The 24,922-nt window shown below is 40.2% G+C and overlaps 1 protein-coding gene across 9 annotated transcripts in view; it reads right to left on the bottom strand.

The window, feature by feature from the left end:
* The window catches only part of OTUD7A (OTU deubiquitinase 7A), a 121,337-nt gene that overhangs the window by 45,261 nt on the left and 51,154 nt on the right, over positions 1-24,922 (bottom strand). For 8 of the 9 annotated variants that reach the window (XM_027657615.1, XM_027657613.1, XM_027657617.1 and 5 more), the window contains 3 exons: positions 12,377-12,509; positions 1,677-1,833; positions 302-456 (listed from right to left, as the gene is read on the bottom strand). In XM_027657615.1, the coding sequence (XP_027513416.1) occupies positions 302-386 (85 nt within the window). In that variant the 5' untranslated portion in view covers positions 387-456; positions 1,677-1,833; positions 12,377-12,509. The remainder of the gene's footprint in view (positions 1-301; positions 457-1,676; positions 1,834-12,376; positions 12,510-24,922) is intronic. The other variant, XM_027657616.1, reaches the window with a different exon arrangement.

Here is a 24,922-nt window from a genome sequence, read left to right as displayed (position 1 = left end):
CTAAGAAACTCTTACAACTACTTTCAGGCAGCTGAATATGACAGAATTGCCCTCCCTTCCCTCCCTTGCACATAAACATTTAGGGAATGACTCTTAAAACACAGCAATCTAACATTAAGAAGTTTTTAAGGCTTTTGTTGGAAACCCCTGCCTTAGTATCATCTATGGTCAGCTTATTATGAGAGTTGACTTAGCAAGAATACTAAGGAATATCTGTTTCCATGGACCAGAGTTCTCTTTTTATGACTGGTTCTTGCCTTCAGCAGTGAACATAGGAAAGGGCTGTGTCCCAAAACCTTACCTTCCAGTAAGTCTCTTGCCAGACCTGGTTCTGCCCCTGTGGACCGAACAAAGTCTGACAGGACTGCATCCATATCAAGAGTCATGTGCTCATCCAGAGGTGCTGCCAGACATGCAGCAGCAGCAGGACTCGCTGGTGGGCTACAAAGAATCCATCTGCCAAGGAGAGACAGGGGTTAGAATGTACTCCAACGTGATGTAACCCACGTTGTTTCTCTCTTCCCCAAACAAGACTATTAAAAATGCTAAAACATTCATGTTACAGCATATTAAAATAAACAGCATTTCTCATCCCTCTCTGCCTTAGCCCAGAAGCTGTCCATCACTCATACTGAAAGGTTTTCTCTATCTTAACATTTCACATTTTTATTGATTTTTTCTTATATGCAGCTTGTAAATAATCCTGCAACTTGAAGACTCCAGTTCAACCAACCACAGGCTCTGTTCATTAAAGGCACAATCACCACATCATTGTCACTGCTCATAAACTGAGGTTTAGCAAGTATTTAAATGCCTGGCTAGCCTAGAGCCCTTCTGCCTTCCTAATACTGACACAGACACGACAGAGCTTAGGATTTGTGCTTTTATTTGCCTTGTCAATACAACTTCTGTCATTTGTACATTCTCCACTGTCCTGAGTCTGGCTGGGATGGAGTTAATTTTCTTCGTTCCTTCTCTGGAGTTGTGGCTGCAGCAGCACTGATAACAAAAACATCAATATTGTATTTCTGGGGCAGTGCTCACACAGCCATAGCCCTTGGCAGTGTCCTGCTCTGCCCCTACAGTGACTGGGCTGGGGGTGGGCAAGAGGCTGGGAGGGGACACAGCTGATACTACACTAATTTACAGGGTTTATTTGTTTTATTATTTTATTCTCTTTCAGTGCTGTAGCTGCTGAGCAGTTGTGACTGTGTTTAAGAGCAGTCTGGGGGGGAGACACCCTTACCAGGGAACTCTCCTGGGGGCACCATCACCCAGGGACCTGTTAGGAAGCAGATCATGTGAATGTGACACAATGTCTGGCATGGGAAGTTTTCTTGCCAAATCTATTCATAACAAAAATACATCTGCTCTACTGCGCTTTGTACCTACTTTTTTATTCCTGAAAACAGGAAACTCTTACCTCTGCAGCGTTCTCTACAAATATCAAATAAAAATTTAAGCAGGCATTACAAGAGTAGTTGATGCCAGTCAACCTATTAAGACTGCTGGAATTTAAAACACAGTTATCCTAAAGGTATTTCTATATTTCTACCCTGCCTGCACCACTGCAGAAATAGTGCAAAGCAAACAGGATGAAGTTAAACAATACACAACATAAGAAAAAGTGCAGGTTTTACTTTCATACTTGTTATTCATCATTGGTCAAAGTTTACCTTTGAACATGAATTGGATTTTTCTTGTTAATTCCTCCTCATAGGCTCAATTGCAACTTTATCCTGTGCCAAGGGTAAGGACTGACATGGAGATTTCCTACTGGCAGCAGATGATGTTGGTTGGCTCTTGATTGCACCACAGCTACAGAGAAATACACTGTGAAAGAAATTGGAAACCAGTTGATTTCCCTGTCCTCCAAATGAATCACAGTCCTTTCCTACTTCACATGCAATTACCTGGTTATATTAACCTTAAAAATGGAACACCTTTGCTTTCTTAGAAATTGCCTTTTTCTGCAAGTACTTATCCCTGCTAGAATGCAAACCTTCTGCCCCAGGAGGGTGAGGTCCTTCTCAGCCTCATCCATGAGGACTGGCTGCTAAACCCAGCTTACTCCAACTAACTAAAAGTTTGTGGGCTATAAAATCATGGAATTGTTAATGTTGGAAGGGACCTTTAAGATCACAGAATCAATTAGGTTGGAAAAGACCTCCAAGATCAAGTCCAATCTTTGACCAACCACCACCTTGTCACCTACACCACAGCACTGCCATGTCCAGTTGTTTCCTGAAGTTCTCACCTCCAGGGTGGTGAAACATTTATGCTTTTATACTATTTATACAACTGTATCATTATATTTGGGCCACATTAGGATAGCAGGGGAGGTGATCTTTTCCTCTCTATTCAGCCCTGGTGAGACTCATCTGAAGTATTATGTCCATTTCTGGACCCTCAAAAGAAAGACATGGACATACTGGAGTGAGTTCAGCGAAGGACCACAAACTGCACTGGATCACCAGGGCACAGGGGAAACACTCCTAAACTGTAACATAATCAAGATGTAGTAACAGAAGGAAAGCTGGAAATACTGAGAAGACTAGTTAAAAAGGATTGCAGACACTCTGGGAAGAGAACTACTTTAAGGGATTATGGCCAAACTCAGCATCTAAGCTTTGTAGCAACTGAATCTGTTCCAACACAAATGCAGGGAAAAAATGCTACTTTTATTTTTAAGAAATACTCATACATAGATGCACTGTACTAAACAGCATTAACACCTGTACAAACAGATGATGAGACACTGAATACAACTAATTAGTGACCAGGAGAAAGAATGAAGCGAATCTTAGTCAGCAGGACAGAAACATAAGCAACATGCTAAAGGAACCTGCCCCAGATGATACAAAGCACTGGTGGATTTGAGATCACAATCAGAAGTGACTCAGCAGTATAATGACTGCTAATTTAAAATGCACCAGCTGGGCACCCAAGTACAGTCACTGTGTGTGGGGGTAAACTGCTCATGAGTTTGGAAAGCTGAAGTGAATATCAGCCTGAAGAAGCCAATTCATGAGTTGTCTCAGTATCAGCATTACTTCAGTATTTTCAACAGTAAGAAAAAGACATCCTTTTAAGAGCAGAAGACAAGACCAATCTCTGCATTTATGACATCACCATCACCTCAGAATTACCTCATAGAACCTACACTCTGGAAGGAAGGAGCAGAATTGGCAGGATCTTCCCTTCCCTTCCCTTCCCAGTGTGAACTAACACTGTTTTTTCCCCCAAGGAAGTTGTTTGCTCAGCTCTCTAGAATTTAGATTCAAAAAAAAAAAAAAGAAAACAAAAAAGCCCCAAACCACCAAGAACAAAACCCAACAACAAAAGTCTTTAAAAAATATTATCTTTGCCAGAAAACTCCCATTAGCTGTGAAAACCCACCCAGATAGAATAGTAAAAACTACTAAGCAAAAAGAGAAAATAAACTGTAAAGGAGGCAGTGAGTCAGAGGCAGATGGTTCTCAGACTCACTGTTCTCCCCAGATGAACAGTCTCTCCTCACCTAAAGAGCCACCAGCACCACCTTTGCTCTCCATGGCTTGTCAGACCATTAACACAACTCATACTTTCCATACCCACACTTGTGGATGGTTGTGTTTGATCTCCTCCCTTACACCCCCCTCAACAAGCATCAGTCCTGTGGGTCACACTGTGCACACACAGATCCCTGCAGCTCTCACTGCACATGTGTCACAAGTGACACACACATGGCACTTCAAGGTGAGTGGAAACTGAAACATCTTGAATGTCACAACACACGAAGACCTTGGTTTTCACTTACTTTTCTAGCCAAATTTCTTCCCTAACTAATTTCTTATTTATACAGTGCAAATACAAGAGGCAGTGAAAGGGGATAATTTGTTGCATATTATAAAAAAACCCCTTTTGAATGTATTTAAAGAGGAGTTACTGATTACTTTGAAATGTTAAGATGGGTTAACAGGCCTTGAAATCAATTTAATACAATCTCACTTATATTTGATCTTTTCTTCTCCTTTAAGTACCTCTCTCAAAACTGAGCCATACTTGGAAGCAAACAGTCTTCACCTGAATCTAAATTTGACTTCTTCAAAATCAAATAGCTTCACCCAGTTAAACAATATGAAGATATTTTTTTTCGAAAGAAGCACAGAGATGTACAGGGTATCTATAACTAGTAACTCATAACCAAAGAAGCAAAAGCAAGGATGTTGAAACAAATCCCACCCTGTGCATCCAGAATACAAGCAGCTGATAAAACCCAAGTGAGGAACAGAAAGAAAACAGCACATGAACAGTGCACAAATCCTCAGGAAGACAGAATGACTAAACTGCATCCAAGATCTTCCACAGTTTTCAAGATAAGGATGCAATAAGCACCATCAGGGAGATGCCCACTCTCGGTGCTTGAGGAAGCTGATGGAGAGACACCCATGGATTGCATTAAACCAGTTCCCCCCAGTTTGTTCTCCTGTCCCTGCCCTGTGGCCAGGCCAGTGCCCACTGACAGCCCTGATCTCTTGGCTGCCCTGGCCCCAGACAAAGATGCTCCTGGGGGGGATGTTCAGGAGCTTGAGCTTTTGACTAGGAAGGCAGAAAGGCCCCATTTGTGCACAGTTCCAGACTTTGGGAGTAATTCTGACAGGCCACATTTGATGGGCAATGCCATAATTCTACAACCTGGACAATATTATGAAATTGAACCAATGCATTAAGTAAGACCATTTCTTCTTAGGGAAACGTTTAAATGTCTAGAGCTCAGGCTGTGGAATTTCTCATTCTTTTCTGCAGGCAAAAAGGTATTTACCTACAGTCCCACAGACACATTCTTCAGTAAGCCAAAGAGTTTTTATTTGGTTATTACATTCCTCTGCTCCACTCTTTATTAGGTTTCATGGCCAGGCTTCGCGAACGAAGATTTGGGAAGGGCTCTACCCACGTTTGTTGCAAGCGCGTTGGTGGCTAAAAAGGCCAATACGAGACAGGCACGTCCGGTTGCAAAAGGTACAGCAGAAAGACTCCTTAGGTGGTAAATTCTGCAAGACACAATTCTTTCTACGTTGTCTTTTCTCCTCAAGGGTGATCCTGTGTCCGTTCTCAAAGGAGACAGCAGCGTTACAGATGGTGTGCCTCCAGGCCTCCCGATTGGAGGCCAGAGTAGACCAGTTATGGTGATCAATATGGCCAAGGCTGAGATGTTGTTTAAGGGAGTCCTTGTATCTTCTCTTTGGGGCTCCTCTCATGTGGCAGCCAGTGGCAAGTTCACCATAAAGCAGGATCTTAGGGAGGCGGTGGTTGGTCCTTCATCCTGGAGACGTGCCCTGCCCAGCACAGCTGTGTTCTCAGTAACATGGCCTCAATACTTGTGACTGCTGCTTGTTCTAGAACAGATGTATTGGTCACATAATCTGACCAGTGGATGTTTAGGATTGTACGGAGGCAGCGTTGATGGAAGCGTTCCAGGAGACGCAGGTGGTGGGGGTAGATGACCCATGATTCGGAACCATACAAGAGAGTAGACAGCACTATGGCTCTGTAAACACTGATCTTGGTACTTTTCTTTAGGTGTTTATTTCGCCATACTCTTTTATGAAGCTTTCCAAAAGCTCTCTATGCCTTTGCTAACCTGTTGTCTATCTCTCTATCAATCTTACCATCCGAGGAGATGAGGCTCCCTGGGTAATTAAACTGCTGGACTGATTTGAGCTCTGATTGGCCAATGGTGATATGGAGATGATGGAAGACTTCCTGAGGTGTTGGTTGATGGAGAACTTCTGTTTTTTTTTTAAACTGTCTTCCAGCCCAAAGAGCTCAGCAGTGTCTGCAAAGCTGCTTCTGTGTGAGCAACGAGGGCAATGTCATCAGCATAAAGCAGCTCCTGGACAAGATGGTTTAAGGTCTTGGTGTGGGCCTTCAGTCGCCTTAGGTTGAAAAGGCTTCCATCAGTACGGTATTGGATGTAGATCCCGTCCTGATCATCAAGGTCTGCTGTGGCCCTTTGGAGCATCATGCTGAAAAAGACTGTGAAAAGGGTTGCTGCGAGAACGCAGCCTTGTTTCACACCATTGGTTATTACAGAAAGGGCTCAGAAAGTGCATTGCCATATCTGACCTGTCCGTCATGGGGTGAGATGATCATTTTAAGGAACTTGGGGGGACAACCTAAACATTCCAAAATCTGCCACAGACCTTTTCTGCTCACAGTATCAAAAGCCTTGGTGAGGTCAACAAAGGTTACATAGAGACCTTTGTTCTGTTCCCTACACTTGTCTTGCAGTTGTCTGAGGACAAATACCATGTCTGTGGTGCTTCTGTTGGCTCTGAAACCACACTGACTTTCAGGTAGAATTCCTTCTGCTATAGTGGGTATTAGTCTGTTCAAGAGTTCTTGCCAGGATTTTGCCAGCAATGGAGAGCAGAGTAATACCACGGTAGTTTGAGCAATCTGATTTAATTCCTTTCTTCTTATACAAAGTGATGATGACTGCATCATGAAGGTCAGATGGTAGTTCGCCGAGCTCCCAACAGCGCACCACAAACTCGTGAAATTTGGTGTGGAGTGCAAGGCCCCCATGTTTCCAGACTTCGGGTGGAATTCCATCAACCCCAGCTGCCTTGCTGATTTTCACCTGCTGTATGGCCTTGAGGGTTTCTCCTAAAGTGGGGGCAGTATCCAATTCATACTTTACTGGTTGTTGTGTGATGGACTGAATTGCTGAGTCTTGGACTACACGATTGGTACTGAAGAGTCTGGAAGTGTTCAGACCATCGATTCAGAATGGAGGTTTTATCTGTTAGAAGCGATTGGCCATCAGCGCTGAGTAGAAGGCTTTGGACCTGGTATGTAGGTCTGCATGCTGTTTTCAAGGCCTCATAGAAACCTTTGTGATCACCTGTATCTGCACATAATTGAGTTTTTTCAGCTAGATCAATCCACCACTTGTTCTGGATGTCACGGAGTTTCTGTTGGAGCCTGCTGCATGCAAGATGAAAGGCTGTTTTTCTTCTGTGACAGGATGGCAGTGCAAGGTGTGCTTGGTGGGCGGTTCTATTCTTCCTCAGCAATTCCTGGATCTCTTGATTGTTTTTGTCAAACCAGTCCTTGTTCTTCTTGAGGGAGAACCCTAAGGATTCTTCAGAGGATTGCAGGATGCTATTTTTAATATGGTGCCAAATTGCTTCAGGAGAGGAATCTGCAGAATCTGTGGAATGGTTTTCAAGCCTAGTTTGAAGGTTTGCCTGGAATCTGTCTCTTACTGTGGCTGATTGGAGATTGTTAACTTGGAGTCTTCTCCTTGGGATATTGCCCCTTTTAGGTTTGAATTTGAGATTGAAGTTGAGTTTACAGTGCACAAGTCAATGGTCTGTTTGGCATTCTGCGCTGGGCATCACGCGGGTATGGAGGACATCGCGGGCATCTCTTTGTCGCACCAAGACATAATCAGTGAGGTGTCAGTGCTTAGATCTGGGGTGCATCCAGGTTGTCTTCAGACTATTTTTCTGCTGATAGTGTTAGTGATGGTGAGCTGTTGCTCCACACAGAATTCTAGCAGGAGTTGACCATTATCGTTGCAGTTTCCAACACCATGCTTGCCTAATATTCCTTTCCGTGCCTCAAAACTCTTACCTACTCTGGCATTGAAATCACCAAGGATAATGATCTTATCATCTGCAGGCACCTTCTGGGTAAGGCAGCGCAGGTCAGTGTAAAATTTATCTTTTTCAGCTGGGTCAGCTTGGAGAGTTGGGGCATATATACTAAAGAGGACAACGCGTTGGTTGTTGTGGAGTGGAAGGCGTAGGGAGATAATGCTGTCAGAGTGACCTGTCGGCAGATTTTCGAGTTTGGGAACAATAGAGTTTTTGATCATGAAGCCGACACCTGAGAGATGTTTTTCGGTTCTGGGCTTACCTGACCAAAAGAGTGTGTAACCGGCACCATGTTCTCTGAGGCTGCCTTCCTCGTGAAGGCGAACTTCACTGAGAGTGGCAATGTGGATGTTGAGATGAGCCAGGTAACACTTTGCCAAATGTTCATATATTTGATAAAAACTATTAAGTGAAAAACAATAAACAGTCAAGTCCAGTAGGGAAGATTGGTTTAGGAAGAGAACATCAGCTTTAAGGGAGCTGGTAGAAGCTGAGGGTAGAAGTGTTGTGCTGACAGTCCATAGCATGGTCATTTAAGAAAGTGGACACGGGGTACTTTTTTGCTAACTGTAAAATTTGCTCACTGGTCTGAAATGTACTTTTTCCCTCAGATTCACAGGGAATGACCTAAATCAATTCTTTCTCCTCTTAGACTATGCTCAGAGAATGACAGTCAAAGCTAAGGAGGAGGATATTTTAAATCGATTGATGAGGTGGCAGAAGATAAGTCTACAGTAATATCAATGCCCCACCTAAATCCAAATATAAGAAAACAACCAACCAACAGTCTGTCAGAGAGCTGGTGCTATTCTAGCTTTCACATAGGAAGTTCTGTGTGAAGACTATCTGGGTTCCAGGTACTTCACAAGTGAAGATTCCTCACCTCTGTGTGAAGAAACTATCTGGGTTTCAGCTGTTGCTCCAGAAGGTGATGGGTCTGTGCCATAGTGCCCAGTCCCATGTGGCCATCCCAGATGATACAGGGCTTTCAATGCACATCAATGGCACCTGAATCATCTATTTCTACCTATAATGCTTATCAGGTGTGTATTTAGGTCACACCTGAAAATACCAAATACCTGAAATACATTTGGGGATTTTCCTTTAATTATTTTGAAGTTCACCCTAATTGGTCAGTTCTGCACCAGCCCATAAATCCATAAAAACAACTGGACAGAAATTTTTATATCAAGTTTTCCCAGAAAGTTCTTCAGTTCCCAAGACAGGCTTTTTCCTAGACATGATGACTTTAGTTGGAAAGACACAGAGTATCTCAATAAACACATGCAAACAGAAGCTTGCTTTGTTTCCTAACAAAAGTCGTTCTCAGGTGATTGAGTGACAAGTTACAAAACTGGTTACAAAGAGATTTTCCACACCTTTTGTTCACTCAGGACATCCTAACTCTCTGCTGTGATTTCACTGTTCCCAGAGATTCCAGGCTCTCAACCTCTCCAAAATCACTCTGGCACTGCCCTAAGTTGCATGGCACTGATGCTGTCCACCAGAAGGATACTCCAGCCTGCCAGAAATCACTGGACACAAGGCAGCTTTTCCCCACGATGCGTAAACCTGCTTAAGCCAAACACTCTCAGAACAGATCTCAGAGATTCCACTGGACTTAATAATTGAAGTTAAGAGCAGATATTTATGCTCAGACTCCTACAGCACAGAATTTTAAAGATGAATGAAAAGCAAGCATATCTCTTAATTATTTTACTTCTAGACTTTGTATTCATCCAATTCAAATTAGAGATTACTCCACCTGCTTCACACTTATTTTTTTTAAAACAGCCTTTTATCTTCAAATAACCTCTAGTTTTAGCTGCCAAGAATATAGAGGTGAAAGCCAGTTTTTAACCTCAGAGGCAGAAGAATATCTCCCATAGAACTAAATATATATTATACACTTTGGTCACATATGAAGTGAACCTAAATTTAGCAATCTGTTTTATATGGCTAAACCCATGCTGCTCACAGAACTTCAATGACAGAAACAAAACATTATTCAGGAAACATATCTGTACAAACTGTACTGTTTAACCTGTTGGACACTTCACCAAAAAGGCTCCTTAAAGCCTCTGTACTAAACTAGGAAGACCAGCTCCTAAATCAAACACCACTTTGTATCTGATCCCTTCAAATCGGCTGCACTTGACTGAGTTCTACCACTGGAAGGGCCAATCCCTCCAGTCAGAGGCACTGCACATTTGCCTTAGGGAAGGGACACCACGATGGCAGGGGCTGCACCAGGTGACCCCCGTGGTCCCCTCCAGCCTTACCCATGCTGTGCTTCTGGGACATGCACTTACAGCTACCTGGCAATAATAATCACCCAGTTCTGTAAAACCTGTAAAAAATGCTCTAAAAAGTTGCCTGATGGGAAGGATCTTCCCAGCGCATGAAGTTACAGTGATAGATTAAAAGGCATTAGTTGAACGATCCAAAACAACAGTAACCACCTGAACAAAAGGTAAAGTGCACTAGACCTGATGGGAAAGTGGGGGGGTACATGTCCATTATAAAATGTGGACTCTCAAAACATGTCAGATTACAAGACAACTAAGATTACTGAAGTTTTGTCTACACAATGAACCTCAGAAAAACTAACCCAGTTAATTTTGCTGGATTTGTCTCTGTCCATTAAATTCCTTTGCAAACACTTTCATCTGTGAATAAAACGTGGCCTTAATTTGGTCTGGCTCATCTTGCCTTCAAAGTGAATGAAACTAAATTCACTGGAGGCCACTTTAATTATGAATGGGATAGTGCACACAGAGACTTGGTGGGATTTAAGCTGCCCTCTCCAAATTCCTAAATTTAATTGACTTGCATCAGTTTTCCTCAGTATCTTGTGTAGTCCTGAATGGATACATTGGACACACAAGTATATTGCAGACAAAGAGAGAAGCTGTGCTGAAGAATTCTCAGCCCTGTGGGAACCATCAAAGAAGAAGAGAACTGTTCAAGTACTTTAAGTTCAGTTTTAGGACAAATACCATCAGAGTTCAGAGACCAACTGGGAAGTATTTTTAAAACACAGCTACATTTCAATTTTCAGAAATGCTATTTAAAATGTCTATTATTTGCTTATTTGAATTATTTCAGGATAGAACTATAGAAAAAGGACAGCACTAAATTATCTTTTGAGGTGATTTATTTAAGATTTAGAGATTATAACCTATGACTGGAGGCTAAGATTAAAGAAAGTAGAAAACTTGAAAAGATCACTCTGCATTTAAGAGCTATGGCACACTCCCACTGAAGAAACAGCATGGAAAGCTGGAAACACTCAATACCTTAAAATACCTCAGTCCTCATAAAATGTTGTGAAACACCTGCCATCACTGTTAACAACAAAGGTCCTTTACTTGCACTCTGTCACTGTATTTTCATGGAGCTTCAGAGGGTTTTCATAACACTATTTTTCTTACTTGAGAATGGTAACATTCTCAGAGGGGAAAAAACGTCACAGATAAACAACAAGTCCACAGAAACAGGGGTCCTGAACTCAAATAAACCAAGCAAGAGACAGAGCCTTTTCAGGTAAGGATCCTCTTGCATCCCTGCATCAGCATTTTTTCAGGATAAAACAATACCATTGCTGTAACATTTTTTCTTTCATACAAGAACACAGATACAGAGAATGGACACTGTTTTCCTAATTCACAAGGCTCTCACAGCCTTTCTTTCTTTCTGTTGTAACAGAAGGCAGCTATGCAACGGATAAATGGAATGCCACTGATAAAGGTGGAATTTCCCTAAAACAAATACCTTAATTTTAAAACAAATTCAAGTATCAATTATTCTTTTATCTGTGGGAGTGATAAAGAAGTAGGCAGTATTATACTGCACTAGAATGATAACAATTAAGATTTCAAATGTTAATCTGAGGCCTCTTATTAAATGCAGTTTCATTAAGTAACACACATCTCCTTCCACTAGAATATATCTCTAAAGAAGCAATCTGAACAAGCTAGATTTCTTCCTCATTCAGAACTTTTTCCTTATTTTGTCCCCTCATTTTCCTCATTTATAAGTTTTTCTTGATATGGCAAGAAGATATTGTATAGAAATATTGAATATATGTCCCCAAATGTCATCCTTCTCTCAAATGAAGGAGGTATGTTGCCTAAAACTCTAAACACTGTTTTCTCTCACAAAAGCAGCTATCATATACTCTGCATGCGTAAAATTAACTTCAGTACAAAAAGCATGAAGTCTGAGTTACCATTCTTGGATACCTATAACATGGAGTTTCATTACTTTTTCAAGTTAGCTTTGCATTAAAAAGGACACTCTTGGGCCTGTAGGCACCAGAGCCAACACACTGAAAAACAGCTTAACCCCCTGCAGTTTCCTTCATTTTGAGTTATTTAGCCCCTACACTGCAATTTCTAAAATCAATTGTCATAGCAACAGGAGGCTAAGCCTTCATTTCCAATGCAGATCATCCTCTCAATCCTGTTTTTGTGCCTCTGAGGTGCAGTTCTGCGCAGCCCCTTCTCCCGCGGACACACAGGTACCACACCCGGCTCAGGAGGCAGCTCGGCCCCAGCTCTGCTTCCCTGCAGCACTTCCTCCTCTGCTTTCCTTTAACAACTAACAGCTGCTGCTGAAAAGCCAGACTGCTAAGATTAGTCCTCCTGTTAAGGCTGCTGATTCTTGAGCTGTAAATAGATACACAGCTGATTATAGCTACCTTTAAGCAAGTGTTTAATTTGACTTACAATAGACTTTAAATAAGAGTTCCTTGAGGCAGGTGTTGGATGGGCATTATGCTGCTGGTTTTTGGTGAGGAAAATAATCCATTTTTGCCACAGTAGAAGGTATGAATAAGCAAAATTTTGTCCCCTGAGAAATCTGAAAAAAAATAAAAGAGAAGTAGTATATTAATCATTGCACTTACTCATGCTATTTGAATAACAATAACTACTAAAATCAACCTTACGTTTGACCTTAGAAGCCTAATGGATACTACTCTCCATGCAGATAAATTACCATATACAGTAATTTGCATAAAGAATATTTCTTGGGTACAATCCAGATAATTTAAAAAAAAAGAATTATGAATGTACAAAAATTTCCTTATGGCTTTCCTATGTAAAAATGGCAATTCACACTTTCTATTTCCTCTATCAGTTCTCTTTCCTGAGATCATCAAATACACCTTTCTAACTTTTATTCTCATAAGCTTCCACAATCTAAGGCAATGAACTAGTGAAGAGTTATTCAGCAGAAAACTCAATCAGGATAGGCATATTCTTTGATGGAAAAAAAAAAAAAGAGATGAGCACAAGAAAGGAAGGGCACTATTTCATGGGGTTTATTTTTAAAAGAAACAGCATTTCCCTTTGCATATAATCTACTCTTATCTCTTAAGTTTAAGTCCTGCTACTTGCAAATACATAATCCAATTACTATAATCTTCACCTTATTATTTTAAAAGGTACTTACAATCAGTTTTACTGTTTCTGTTTTTTAATCCATTCAATGAACTCATCTGCTTGTAACTGGGCCCAGCCTTATCAAAATCAGGATTTAACAGATATCTGCCCAAACCTTTTCATCATGGAAAACATTCCTCCTGATACTGCTTTTAAAATAGGCAGAAATATAACACAGTCCCCAATTTGTGGGAATTAGGATATGACAACAGAATGTTACATATGTGCTATTTGTAATTATTTCCTAGAATACATACAGAAATAGCCAGATCTCAGCAGATAATGGTTTTTATGCAAAACCTGCCAGTTGTCTGTGTGATAACTCAACTGCAACATGAGTTAAGTACCTACATTAACAAGTGTTAACTCACTCAGCTCTAAGTCAACTCCTGAGCGTTTATGGACTAATATATGTAATATTTAGTACTCAATTCCCAGTTTTTCTTTTTCCCCTTCACTGTGATGTATTTTCATGCAAGAATCAAAAATCTGACCAAAAAATTATTCTTTGTTGGCACTTACAAATGTCCCACATTACAGATATCCTCATACCAATGTAGATTATTTTAATAGTTCATAATAACATAAAGAGCATCATGTCACACATTGCAAAGGAAATGCAGTCAAACCACATGTGCCCATGACCTTATCTTTATCACCCTCACACAACTTAAAAAAAAACAACTGTAAAACCCTCAACTTACAGAAGTAACCTTTAATACCTCTAACACTTTCAAAGATATTTGAACTGCATGGGGTAAAAACAACCATCAACCATGAATAAGCCCAAACATTTCCACATATGCAATGTTAGCAAACTGAACTGTCTACACCCTGAAACCCCTATGAGCTCTGGGAAACAGCGACACACTCCCTTCTGCTGCTCTGCTTCTCCTAAGATGTAACTTCTCTGCCCTGGAAATAATCAAGCAGTCAAAGTGCATTCCCTTTTTCAGCTACATATTAACAAGCAACGATTGAACCATTTCTGTAATTTTGTCCAACACATCTGCTGCACAGAAAAATAAACCCTTTCCAATACTTGACCTACTTCTTCTGTTGAAAGAGGACTTAACCTATGTGCTTGCTGTACATCCTTTTTTATCACATCACAATATACCATTTAAACTACAATAACAATTATTCCACTTACTTCGCTGTTGTAACTAAGTTATCTAAAAGCTTACCATGGACACTATGATTGTCAGGGCACAAGGAAATGCAAGTTCAGCCCTTTTTGGCAGTTCTCATAAACACACTGGAGCTTCAGCAGTTTAAGATCAACCTCAAATACTGCTTACTCTGCCTGCTGTATTCCCTGTCCAGAGGGCCAATAAACTGAAGAACACTCCCTGTGTGACCCCAACTTGGCCTGGGACAAACTACACAGAGACATAAATGCACAGAACAAAATTAGAACGAGATATCCAAAGGCTCAGGGGGTAATCTCAGCTGCAATTCTTTCATCATTCTGGGGACAGATTTTTATCTTTTTACATTTGCACGGTCCCTGCAGTAACTTCTGTGTGAAGTTAGCAAAGAAAACAAGGAAACACAGACTAAAGACGCTACAAATATATTTCAAAACAAAGAACTTGATCTCAAACAGTTGTTTTGAAGGTAAAAATCAGCTGAGGCCAGAGAGCAGAGATGTTCTTCATAAAGAATGAATATCCACAGCATCTTCCTAATTTTTCCCTATTTTATCTGACATTTCAAAGTAATCACTGACATGGAGCTGAAGAACCTTTCTCAAATCAGTTTTCAGAAGTACCTCAATTCTCTTCTGAGATTCTCATGCAATGCTTGTCCTGAACTCAAAAGGGGTTCCATTTTCCACTTCTACTTCTGACATAGGATTGAAATACTTGCTACAATTTTCTCAGCAGCGTAGGACCACCTGCACAGTGCTGAAAACCTTCTTTGCTAATAATCTGTTGAACTTGGGTCAGCATCTCCCCACAAAATCTCAAGTGTGTGCTTGTTTCCATTATTTTTGTTCCACACATGCACACTGAAGTCCTTTTAAGTCCAGACATAAAGAATTATCTTCTGCATTGTCAACTCTGTGCTTAGTTTGTTAAGACTTGGCTTTTTCAGTACAAGTGGTACATTCAGACCAAGGCCTTACCTACAGTTACACTGCTCACTGGTTCTTTGCAGTTATTTCATTTAGCTCAAGCAAAATGAGGGAAAAGATATCTCCAATAATAGTGAAACAGTAACATGCAAGAAGTAATAACAAGATCACCTGCAGGAAAGGGTTTTTAGGATGAAGGTGGTCACTATCAGTATGTAGGTCCTCTTAAAGAGAAAGGACAGGCTTTGAAGAAATGATAATTCTATTTTAGCTATGGAAAGTGGCACTGCCATGTCCTGCAGACGTCTGTGTTGAAAACTGGGGGGGGAAGAATGCAAAATTCAACACACAGCATCAGTCTACAGCTCATCTACAAGGGATCTATGACTGTTTAATGTTTCCTGTTCCTGCAGACACCTGTGACAGTTCTGTTATTCCCCAGAGTCAGGCAGCACTTCAGTGATGTAACATTTTAACGACCAGTCCTTGTGGACAGTTTGAAGTGCTAATACAAACAGATCTTCTTTCTTTCTGAACCTTCATCCCCTGAAATCTCTTTATAACCCCTGCATGAGAAACATAAATGCTTTATCTATGTCCTAAGTTTCTATAGTCTTTCACAAGTTATTGATGAGGAAAAAGATTTTTTTCTCTAGCTAGAAAAGTCTTACTTACTCTGACTAGTGGTTCTTCCATGTGAGAAATGGAACACATTTCTCCCCTCCTTGGCTTATGCTGGTTTGACTCAGAAAATGTGTGCAGTGGATTGAGCTGACAGGGATATGAAGGCAGAAGCTTAAAGGACATCAAAAGCGTTTGCATGATGAGCTCTGTATAAATAGTCTTACTGATAAAAGTCTCCAAGCATCCTTTATCTCCTTGTACACAGAGATTAGGGAAAGGCTCAAATGCTTAATTGTGTGTCAAGTGCACAGTCAGCGCATTAAGGGTTCAGTATAGTCTTTTAAAATGGAGTCTTCAGCATATTCATGCCTTGCCATAGACAATTCGGCTGCTATTTTAAACATAAGGCTTTACTGTCTGTTACTCTTCACTTTACATTGTTCCTCACATCAAGGCAAAACACATAATGGTGATTTTTTCACATTCCCCTTAAAAATACTGATCCCACCAATTAGTTCATCCAACAGCTTTAGTGACAGACTGATGGGAAAGTTCTCTCTTTTACAAGTACTGTAAAAATAACAGCAAACTGAACTTCTGAAATTCAGATTAGGTACAAAAAGTGAGTCCTTGTAAGTCCTTAGAAGCATATAACCTATCAGCTTGCCAGCCATTTGTATAATGTGCTGGAATTCAACAGTAAGCACATCAGCTCAGTGTGTACTGAGCTAAACCATCTACAGCAGGAAAGAACACACACACATTATGCAGCAAAACAGAACTGGTGATTTCCCCCCAGCCCGCAAAACATGACATTCCACAGTTATTGCATTTAGTTTGGAAAACTAAACTAACAGGAATAGAAGACTTAATTCCTCTTCCTCCTAAAAACTTTAGCCTAATGTCACCTCTAAGATTTTAAAACAACTAGAGATACAAAGGAGAAAATAAAGTTTTGAGACATGGAATTTGGAATGATTCATGTCACGACGTATCGGAGACGCATAATGTAAGTATAACAACTGTGTGTTTCACTTAGGCTGTGTAAGTAGCTGACAGTCTGTGAAGAATCCAGCAGGAAAACTGAAATCCATGCACCAGACACATGTAGAGAGAAAGCCCTCCTGCCATTTGCACAGTAGGGAACAACATATCCCAGATGCAGCAGGACAGGCATTAAACAGCTCAGTACCTGTGCTGGTGAACGAGCAGTCACAGCCTGTCGTGGAGCTGCTCAGAACCTGAACTTTTCCTCAGCTCTTCCTGTAGGAAAATCATGCAGTGAAGTTGATGCATCGTCTTTTACACTGAGAAGGAATTGAAATGTTTCTATAATCAATTATAACGGACACTAACCTGTTTTAAGAATCCTGAAGGAACTAATTCCTATAGTTACTACAGCAGGATTAAAGCACAATTCTCATAAATACTATTCAGTTGTTGGAATCTTTGCTTATGTTAAAAATTTGAAAGTGTCAGTGTTAGGGGAAAACACCGTACTTTTTCAATTAGGGGTTATTTCCAAAACTTTCTGCCAGGGTAACGGAGGACAGGAAGGTGTAAGCACATTATTTTTGATGCCAAATCAGCATATCCCTTCTCATGGTGGAAAGGGAAAAATGTGGCAAGCTTTGTTCAGTGATCTAAGCAGAAAATTACCATCTCTGAATAAAGTCCTGAAGAAATTGCTGAGAGACAGCCTGCTGCAGTTGAAAAGGTCTCTTTTGAGACCCAGGGAAGGAAATAATAGATATCTGTACCTAGTGAAGAGCAGTGTCAAAGGAACACCCTGCAATAGGTTGAACAACTCAGGTTTGGCCTACATTAAGGACTTGTATTGATACACAGCATGTTTTTGAAAGGGGAGGATGGATTTCTCCATGACCCATTGGCACATGCAGCTACACTTTCTCTGGATAAGCACAGGTCTGCCTGATGGTATCAATTACTGTGTTTGGAGGACTGTTGGAACTGACAAAATCAGTTCAGGGTTCGATTGTGAACCAGTCCCTACAGGACTGACAGCCAACTTCTAGCAGACGCAAAGCTTCAGACTGCCTGATTCTGGCCATTTCTTTGTCAGCTGAAGGTGCTGTTGAGGAACCAGTCTTGGCAGAGGAGGGAATGGAGTCCCCATGCCTGGCCACGTCACACAGGACATCTGGGTTTCTTTCCACACCACTGATTTAAATAGGAGCTGTTCTAAAATGGACTGAAACGTATCCCAGTGGTGTGAGGTACCAGCTGAGGGTGACACAGCCTTGGGCCAGTTCCCAGCGGGAGCACAGATCAATTTATATGCTGCTGGGAAATATCAGTACAGAAATACTGACAAGACATATGCTGAAGGTATTTTCCAAAACTTGTCAGAGACCTCTCACATTCCAATTAGAGATACCCTGAAGGGATGATAGGAAAAGGTGAAAACACTTTTCTTCAGTGACATAAAGTAGCAAGCTTGGTCATTTGTGCTTTAGTCCTGGCTTATTAAAGATTTATTTATTTTTAAATGACAACACAAAGCATGCAGATCTTTTTAAAAATAAAGGCAAAAGTAGTACTCTACTAGCATAATTCTCCATAGTTTTCTTGGAATCTGTTTCTTTTTTGTGTTCCAACTCCTTTTCCAACTTATACATATTAGAAAGCTATAAATTTCACTTCATTTTCAAGCAAAATGAGTGTGAAATTATCTAGAATTAAGAATTGCTGTTAATCAAAAAGAAAAAACTAAAATAAGATGCCCTAAGCAGCAAGAAAAATCCCTCTTTCTTTGTAGTCAAATCAATTTGGTAACATTCTGTAAGTTTTCTCTCAGCATAAATAAGCTGTAACTACCTCTAAAGTTGTGATTTTTCCTGAAATTCAGGCAATATGAAGAATAATAATTAACTGGAAATACTCGGAGTCAACAAGGAGAACTGAAAGCTGATGAACCAAGTAAAGTGTTACAAGGAAAATGCAGAAGAATTATGCACACACAAAAAAGCATTAGCAACTAACAGACATTCCAAATTTGATGTTAAAATAGCGCATCCTGACTTTTGAGAACTTCTGAACATTGTGACATTAATGAACATTAATGGACATTCAGCACCTCTAAGAAGAAGACATTAGTTCTAATTGCCACTGACAACATCATCTATTATTACATTCTATGAAAAGCAGAACATAGAATTAAATATCAGTGTACAAACCAGGAAATTCAGGAAGCCAGAAAAAAAGAATATGGGAAATGCTATTGATTGTAAAATAAGCCTGGGGGTGGGGGAATAAAACCCTTCACCACACTGAGTACTAATGTCTACAGGCAACAGCTGAAGAAAATAATAACAGTGCTTGCATTTTTTAAAGTTATGTACCAAATTCACACATGAAAACAGCACCTGTAAAAAGAACAAAGAACAATCTCTTCTGAAACAAAGAGCTCATCATGGAGAGCCAGACAGGAAAAGAGGGGAAAATACAAATGAATTTGCAGTCTCCTTGAGCCTTAGTTGACAAGTGTGATGACAACATCACTCTAAGGAATTAGAACATGTTTTGTAGAGCTTTCAGCATATAAATATCTGTTAATTTAATCTACTGCAGAGAGAAATATTTATATCTTTTTAAACATATCGAACAGATGGACTTTGGAAATACCTGTATTTTTCTCTGGTTTTTTTTTTAACAAAAAGCCTGGGAAAGTAGATTAATTAAAAAAAAATTCCTTTAAGCTATCCAAAGAGACAATACCTTCCACACATCTAATCTTTTTGTCTTTATTTTAAAGACATTGATCAAACTCCTCTGCTTTGCTGCTGCTGAGAAGCTCAATGTATAGCAGAGCTGACTGGGAGTTGTTGATTTTTTTTAGAAACAATATTTTAGCACTTTGGGCAATACACACTGTCAATTTATTAGAATTTTTTTTGAAGACGTAAGGCAGAAAATTGCTCTGCCTGACCAGCAGGTCTGCCTATTAGCCAGAAATGCCAAGAACAAAGAAAGAACCCTGTTACTGTTGGTTCAGAATAAAAAGTTGTGGATGTGGAGCAGGAATGATTTCAACAAAGATCCCTAACTTCAGACAGGTTTTATAGGAAATACAAATGGCTGGGTGGAGGAGGGAGAGAGAGAAAATTATTGCAAGGAATTAGTCCCACAATAGATCAGTGTTTGATAAGACAGATGCTCAACAGACAGGCAAGACTATAAACCAGATAAAAGGAAGAAAAAAAAAACCTAACCAAAAAAAAAACCAAAAACAAAACAAAAAAACAAACAAACCAAAAAAGAGTTTGCTTGAAACCATGTTCTTCCTGCAAAAAAGCAGCCAAGTGAGCTGATCGAAATGGTGGCTTAAGGAGTGACCAACCACAGGGCACAACACAGAGAAACAGGGTGACTCTCATGTCCCTGGTTAGTTTTGCAGAATCTTATTTGAAAAAGCGATGGGTTTGTTTTTGATGTCAGTCACTCCACTAAATCAGGCAGTTTGCCTGACAGAGTAAGTGCTGTTGTGGTCCAGCCCCAGCCCCCAGCCCAGCCCCGCCCCAGCAGCTGCTCCCTCACTGCCCCACCAGCAGAACCAGGAGGGTAAAAGTCAGAACACCCACGGGCTGAGATAAGGGCAGTTTAACAGGGAAAGCAAAGCAAACCAAGGAGTCAGTTCACTGCTTCCCAGGGGCAGGCAGGTGTGGAGCCTCTCCAGGACAGCAGGGCCCCAGCGTGTGAGGGTGACTTGGGCAGACAAACACCACCTCTGCAAATGTCCCCCTTCCTCCTTCTGCCCCCACTTTATACTCTGAGCACGGTGTCTCATGGTCTGGAATGTCCCTCAACTGGGGTCACCTGTCCTGGCTGTGTCCCCTCCCCAGAGGGGCAGTAGGAAAGCAGGAGAGGCCTTGGCTCTGTGCAAGTCCTGCTCAGCCACAACAAAAGCATCTCCATCATCATCATCACCCTGTTCAGCACAAATCCAAAACAGCCCCATTTCAGCCACTGGGAAGAAAATTAACTCTACCCCAGCCCAAACCAGCAGATGTGCAAATTCACTCATTTGAGTCAGCTTTTCTCTTATATACGTGTGTTTTGGAAAAAACTCTTGCTCTTCCCTTTGCTGAACCAGTCAATTAACCGGCAGCATTTTCCACTTCATGACAGACAGAACGAGCTCATTTCTTTGAGTTCCTATCAGTAGATACTGAAAAGCAAACCATCTATGGGGAGTTCATAATACTTGAAAAATGTGAAAAGGTACAAGCTGAACTTTATCTAGATGATAATAATTTGGTTTTTCAAGCACTAGCTTCAAAGTAAAAGAGATGATGTCAGGAAAAGAAGGTCACTACCATCGACTAGTCACATATTTGAACATGGGTCAGAACCAAGCTCATGTCGCCAGTATTTTTGTTTTATTAAGATAAAAGTGGATCTGCTTGTGTGCAACATAATGTATGCAACTCAGAAACTATAGAGCAGCTACCATTTTTTTTATATACAACATTAACGTTTTCTATGATGATGATCTCTAAAGACTAGAGGCTTTAACTAAAAAAAAATAAAAAATAAACCACTTTCATAAATAGATTTCATCCAAAAGGGATTTGGTTGCAAAGAATTTCTTGGGCAACTTCAAACAGTCCTGAACCTGACCTGTGAATTTTTATACAGCTTATGTGACTGAATATCTACTCCACATACCCAAATCCACATCTGCTTGATTAAATTAGGCTGTCAGTCTCCTAAAGTAAAGCCACAGCCAAAAGGCCCAAAATTATGTAAACAACCTCCAGCAGGAGGTTGAAAATCTAGTTCTTTACTTTCTCTGTAATTCAAATGATAGAACGTAAGCTCTCAAAGAGAAAGACATTCAGGAAATTTATATTATAATTGCCATTGCTACTTACAGATAAGCAGTAAACCTTTATCTCTTGAAAGTCTGACACTTAATAGAATGTCACCCTAGCCAGAGTCACCACCAACAGCTGACACTGGAAGTCCTCCTGCCCTCTCAGGCCTCCTACAAACCACTACAAGAACTCACTAAGGGACAGATTTCCTCACATGGTTCTCTGTTCTGTCCATGGACCAATCCATCAGTAATGTGTTAGACACACATCTCTGGAAGCAAAGACTTCAGCAGGTTTAGCTTTTATAGAACTTCTGCTCTCACTTCTAGGCTTGGAAACTTTCTCCTGGACATTACTAAGCTGGCAATAATATCAAACAGCACAACGTACACTATTTACTCTGACAAGAAATAGTGAAGAGTGAGGAGAAAAGCTTTATACATCATTTGCAATGTGCTGCACTGCTTCAGTGAGGATAAAAGATAAAATAAACAGTATTCTTGCACAAGGCCTTAAAAGCAGCGCTGTGACTGCGAAAACAAGGAATAAAGTTAATTACAAAAGTCCATAAGAAGCTGAGCTAACAAGCATAAGCGTGATAAGCAACATACAGTCCCCATGATCTTCCAAATTTACAAATAGCTCCAACATTTTTCAGAAACAGAAGGCAGATCTCAATGCTGAAGGTGCAGATGTCTTCAGTTTTGTCTGGACCCGTCTGTCTACCTTTAGTTAATAACAACACACAAATACCAGCTTTGAAGCACACCTATGAGTTCACAGAACCAATAAATAAATTCCACATGTAGAAAACTTAATCGGAAAATCCTATCAGCTTCGCAGGAAATTGTTCTGCAAACAGAAGAAAGAAGGACGCCTCATTTTCCTTGGATTTCTGTCCTTTAATATCCTAAACTTCTGCAGTCACCAGCACATCCCAAGGTTAGTCCAGACCCATGTGTGTGCTGCACTGTCCAGGCATCTGCTGTCAAAGAAGTTGGAAAACAAGTACTGTTCTCGTTTCAGGGTTTTTTTCTCCACCAGACAAAATTTCACAAACTTTATAAGAATTGTATTACCTTGGATAATTCTAACTATTTTTCAAATCATACAATGATTTCAGTGGAAGTGGGAAGAAGGATACATGGATAGATAGGAATAAGTCTCACTAGAAAGACTTAGGAAAACTGGCTAAAAATGCCTTCCCTTGTTCCTGCCCTGTGGTATCAGTTCCAGACTGCAGGCCTTGCTAGCATGGTATTATCCAGCTATGTCTGATTTCAAATCTGCATTTCCAGCTCAGTGTAACCCTGATCTGTAGATCCTAATGCTAGAGCTGAAGTTTTCCCATCTAATCAGCCTTTCTTCTTACCAAGAGATGAAAAAACACAGTGCAAAAATGTCAGAATCCTTTGTCTGTAGCCAAGTCCTCCTGGAAGGGGAGATCTGAAGCTCTCCCTGCAGTCAGCAGGTGGGGATGGGCTCTACTGAAGTGCTTGAGCTGTGCTTTGGAGTCTTTGGGATTCTAGGTTCTTAATTCCAGGAAGATGGTTAAAGTCATATCATATAAACTCTCTGTTATATATATTGCTTAAAAGCAGCAATCAATTCTGTCAACATTTTGGATTAATTTGGGCAGTACAAGAAATGTTTCTGCAGTATTTAAATATCTGTACCAATAACAAAATACTAAATATACATATATTAGTGTTTCCTTATTCTGTAGAACAGGGAGATACCATTTTATTTTTTCCTGTGAAGCAGGTATATTTTTATAACTTTTCTTTCTTTGAACAATCTGACTACTATACCTATTTATGCAAGAGAAATAGGAGATTTTCTGGTTCAAGAACATGGTCTGAAAATTAACGGCCACAGTGCATCTCAGTTTTCACTATAATACTGTTTACCAAACCATTTTAATCACTTATCTTAACTGCTGGGCTTTTAAAAGCCGAACTTCTGGGAAGAATAAAGTTATTTTGCATAAAGCTCTACTTAGCTCCAGCTTTCAAATAGAAATCATCTGCATAAATACTAGAATGTGTTATGCCCTTTTCTTTTTTCTTTCTACTGAAAAAGAGATATTTTTCTGTTACTTTTAGAGGCACCCTCGGAATTCCCACAGTGCTTGTACTTCCTATACTGCAAAGGATTTGATACAGCACACAGAATAACTGGACAGCCACTGACTTTGTTATTTCTCCCACTCTCACGAGCTGTTTCACTCTCAGCACCCAGAGCATCCCAGCTTCACAAGAAGTGTCGTAGCTAAGTCAGATGGCATTCAAGAACAAGAAGCATCCCTCAGTATTTTTAAGGTCCCATAATATCCTATTACAAAAGCTGTTCTTGATAACCAAGGGTGGTGACAACTGTGGCTTCAGCAACTGAGTCACACAGAAGAGACAAGTGGTTTCCTCTTGGGTGGCATCTCCCCTTAGAGATGCTTTAATCCTCACAAGAAGCAGAATTGTATTTAACAAACTGCCTTGTTTCATCACAGTATCAAGCAATTCAGCAACTGCTTTCAAAATCAATGAAAAAATATTGAAGTGATTTCTTGTACACATTAGAATCTGTTGAGAACAGTCACTGAAAAGAGTGTAAATCTTTCTTAATTTCTGCATAAAGGGAAGGATTGTTCCCTCACAAAATAAAATACCTCACCATAAAAAATTATCCAATTACTTATACAACTTTTTCACATCCTTTTAATCCCTCCCTGTTTAATAAGACAAATAAGACATTTGTTAGTTTATTACACCACCAGTGCACAATTCATTTTTATGACACAGCTACAATAAATAATACAAATGAAACAGCCAAATCTCATAGGCTCCAGTGAAACAATATTTGGAACTTAATTACACGCAGTACACATTTAGCAAAGGATGTAAGACTCAGTTCCAAATTTACCAAAATGTGACCAGGAAATAAGTGTCTGGAACTTAACCACAGTGTTTGTTTGACCCTTTTCAGTCTGGAAACCTACTATTTGCCAAACATCATTTCAACTTATAAGAGTGTTAAAGCTCCTCCTCTAGTTCTCTGTAGAGAATTAACTGTTCCATGAAGAGATGGTTTTAGAATCTTACTAGTCTAATTTACACTGTAACTTAAAGTTACTCAAGGCTTTATTCTCTATGGGTAAAGTTTCCAAAGATTTTTAATATTCATGTCTAACAAACAACATCAGTTTTTCATGCTTTAAATACAGGGAGACAGCTCAAAGGAAATGTGAGAGGAGATGATTCCTTGGAAAGAAGTTCCTCTCTGTCTTCCCTA

The sequence above is a fragment of the Corapipo altera genome, unplaced genomic scaffold, assembly GCF_003945725.1.
Source record: "Corapipo altera isolate COAL_440 unplaced genomic scaffold, ASM394572v1 308, whole genome shotgun sequence".
Lineage (NCBI taxonomy): Eukaryota > Metazoa > Chordata > Aves > Passeriformes > Pipridae > Corapipo > Corapipo altera.
The sequence above is the reverse complement of the archived record's forward strand: the minus strand, read 5'-3'. Positions and strand labels throughout refer to the sequence as shown.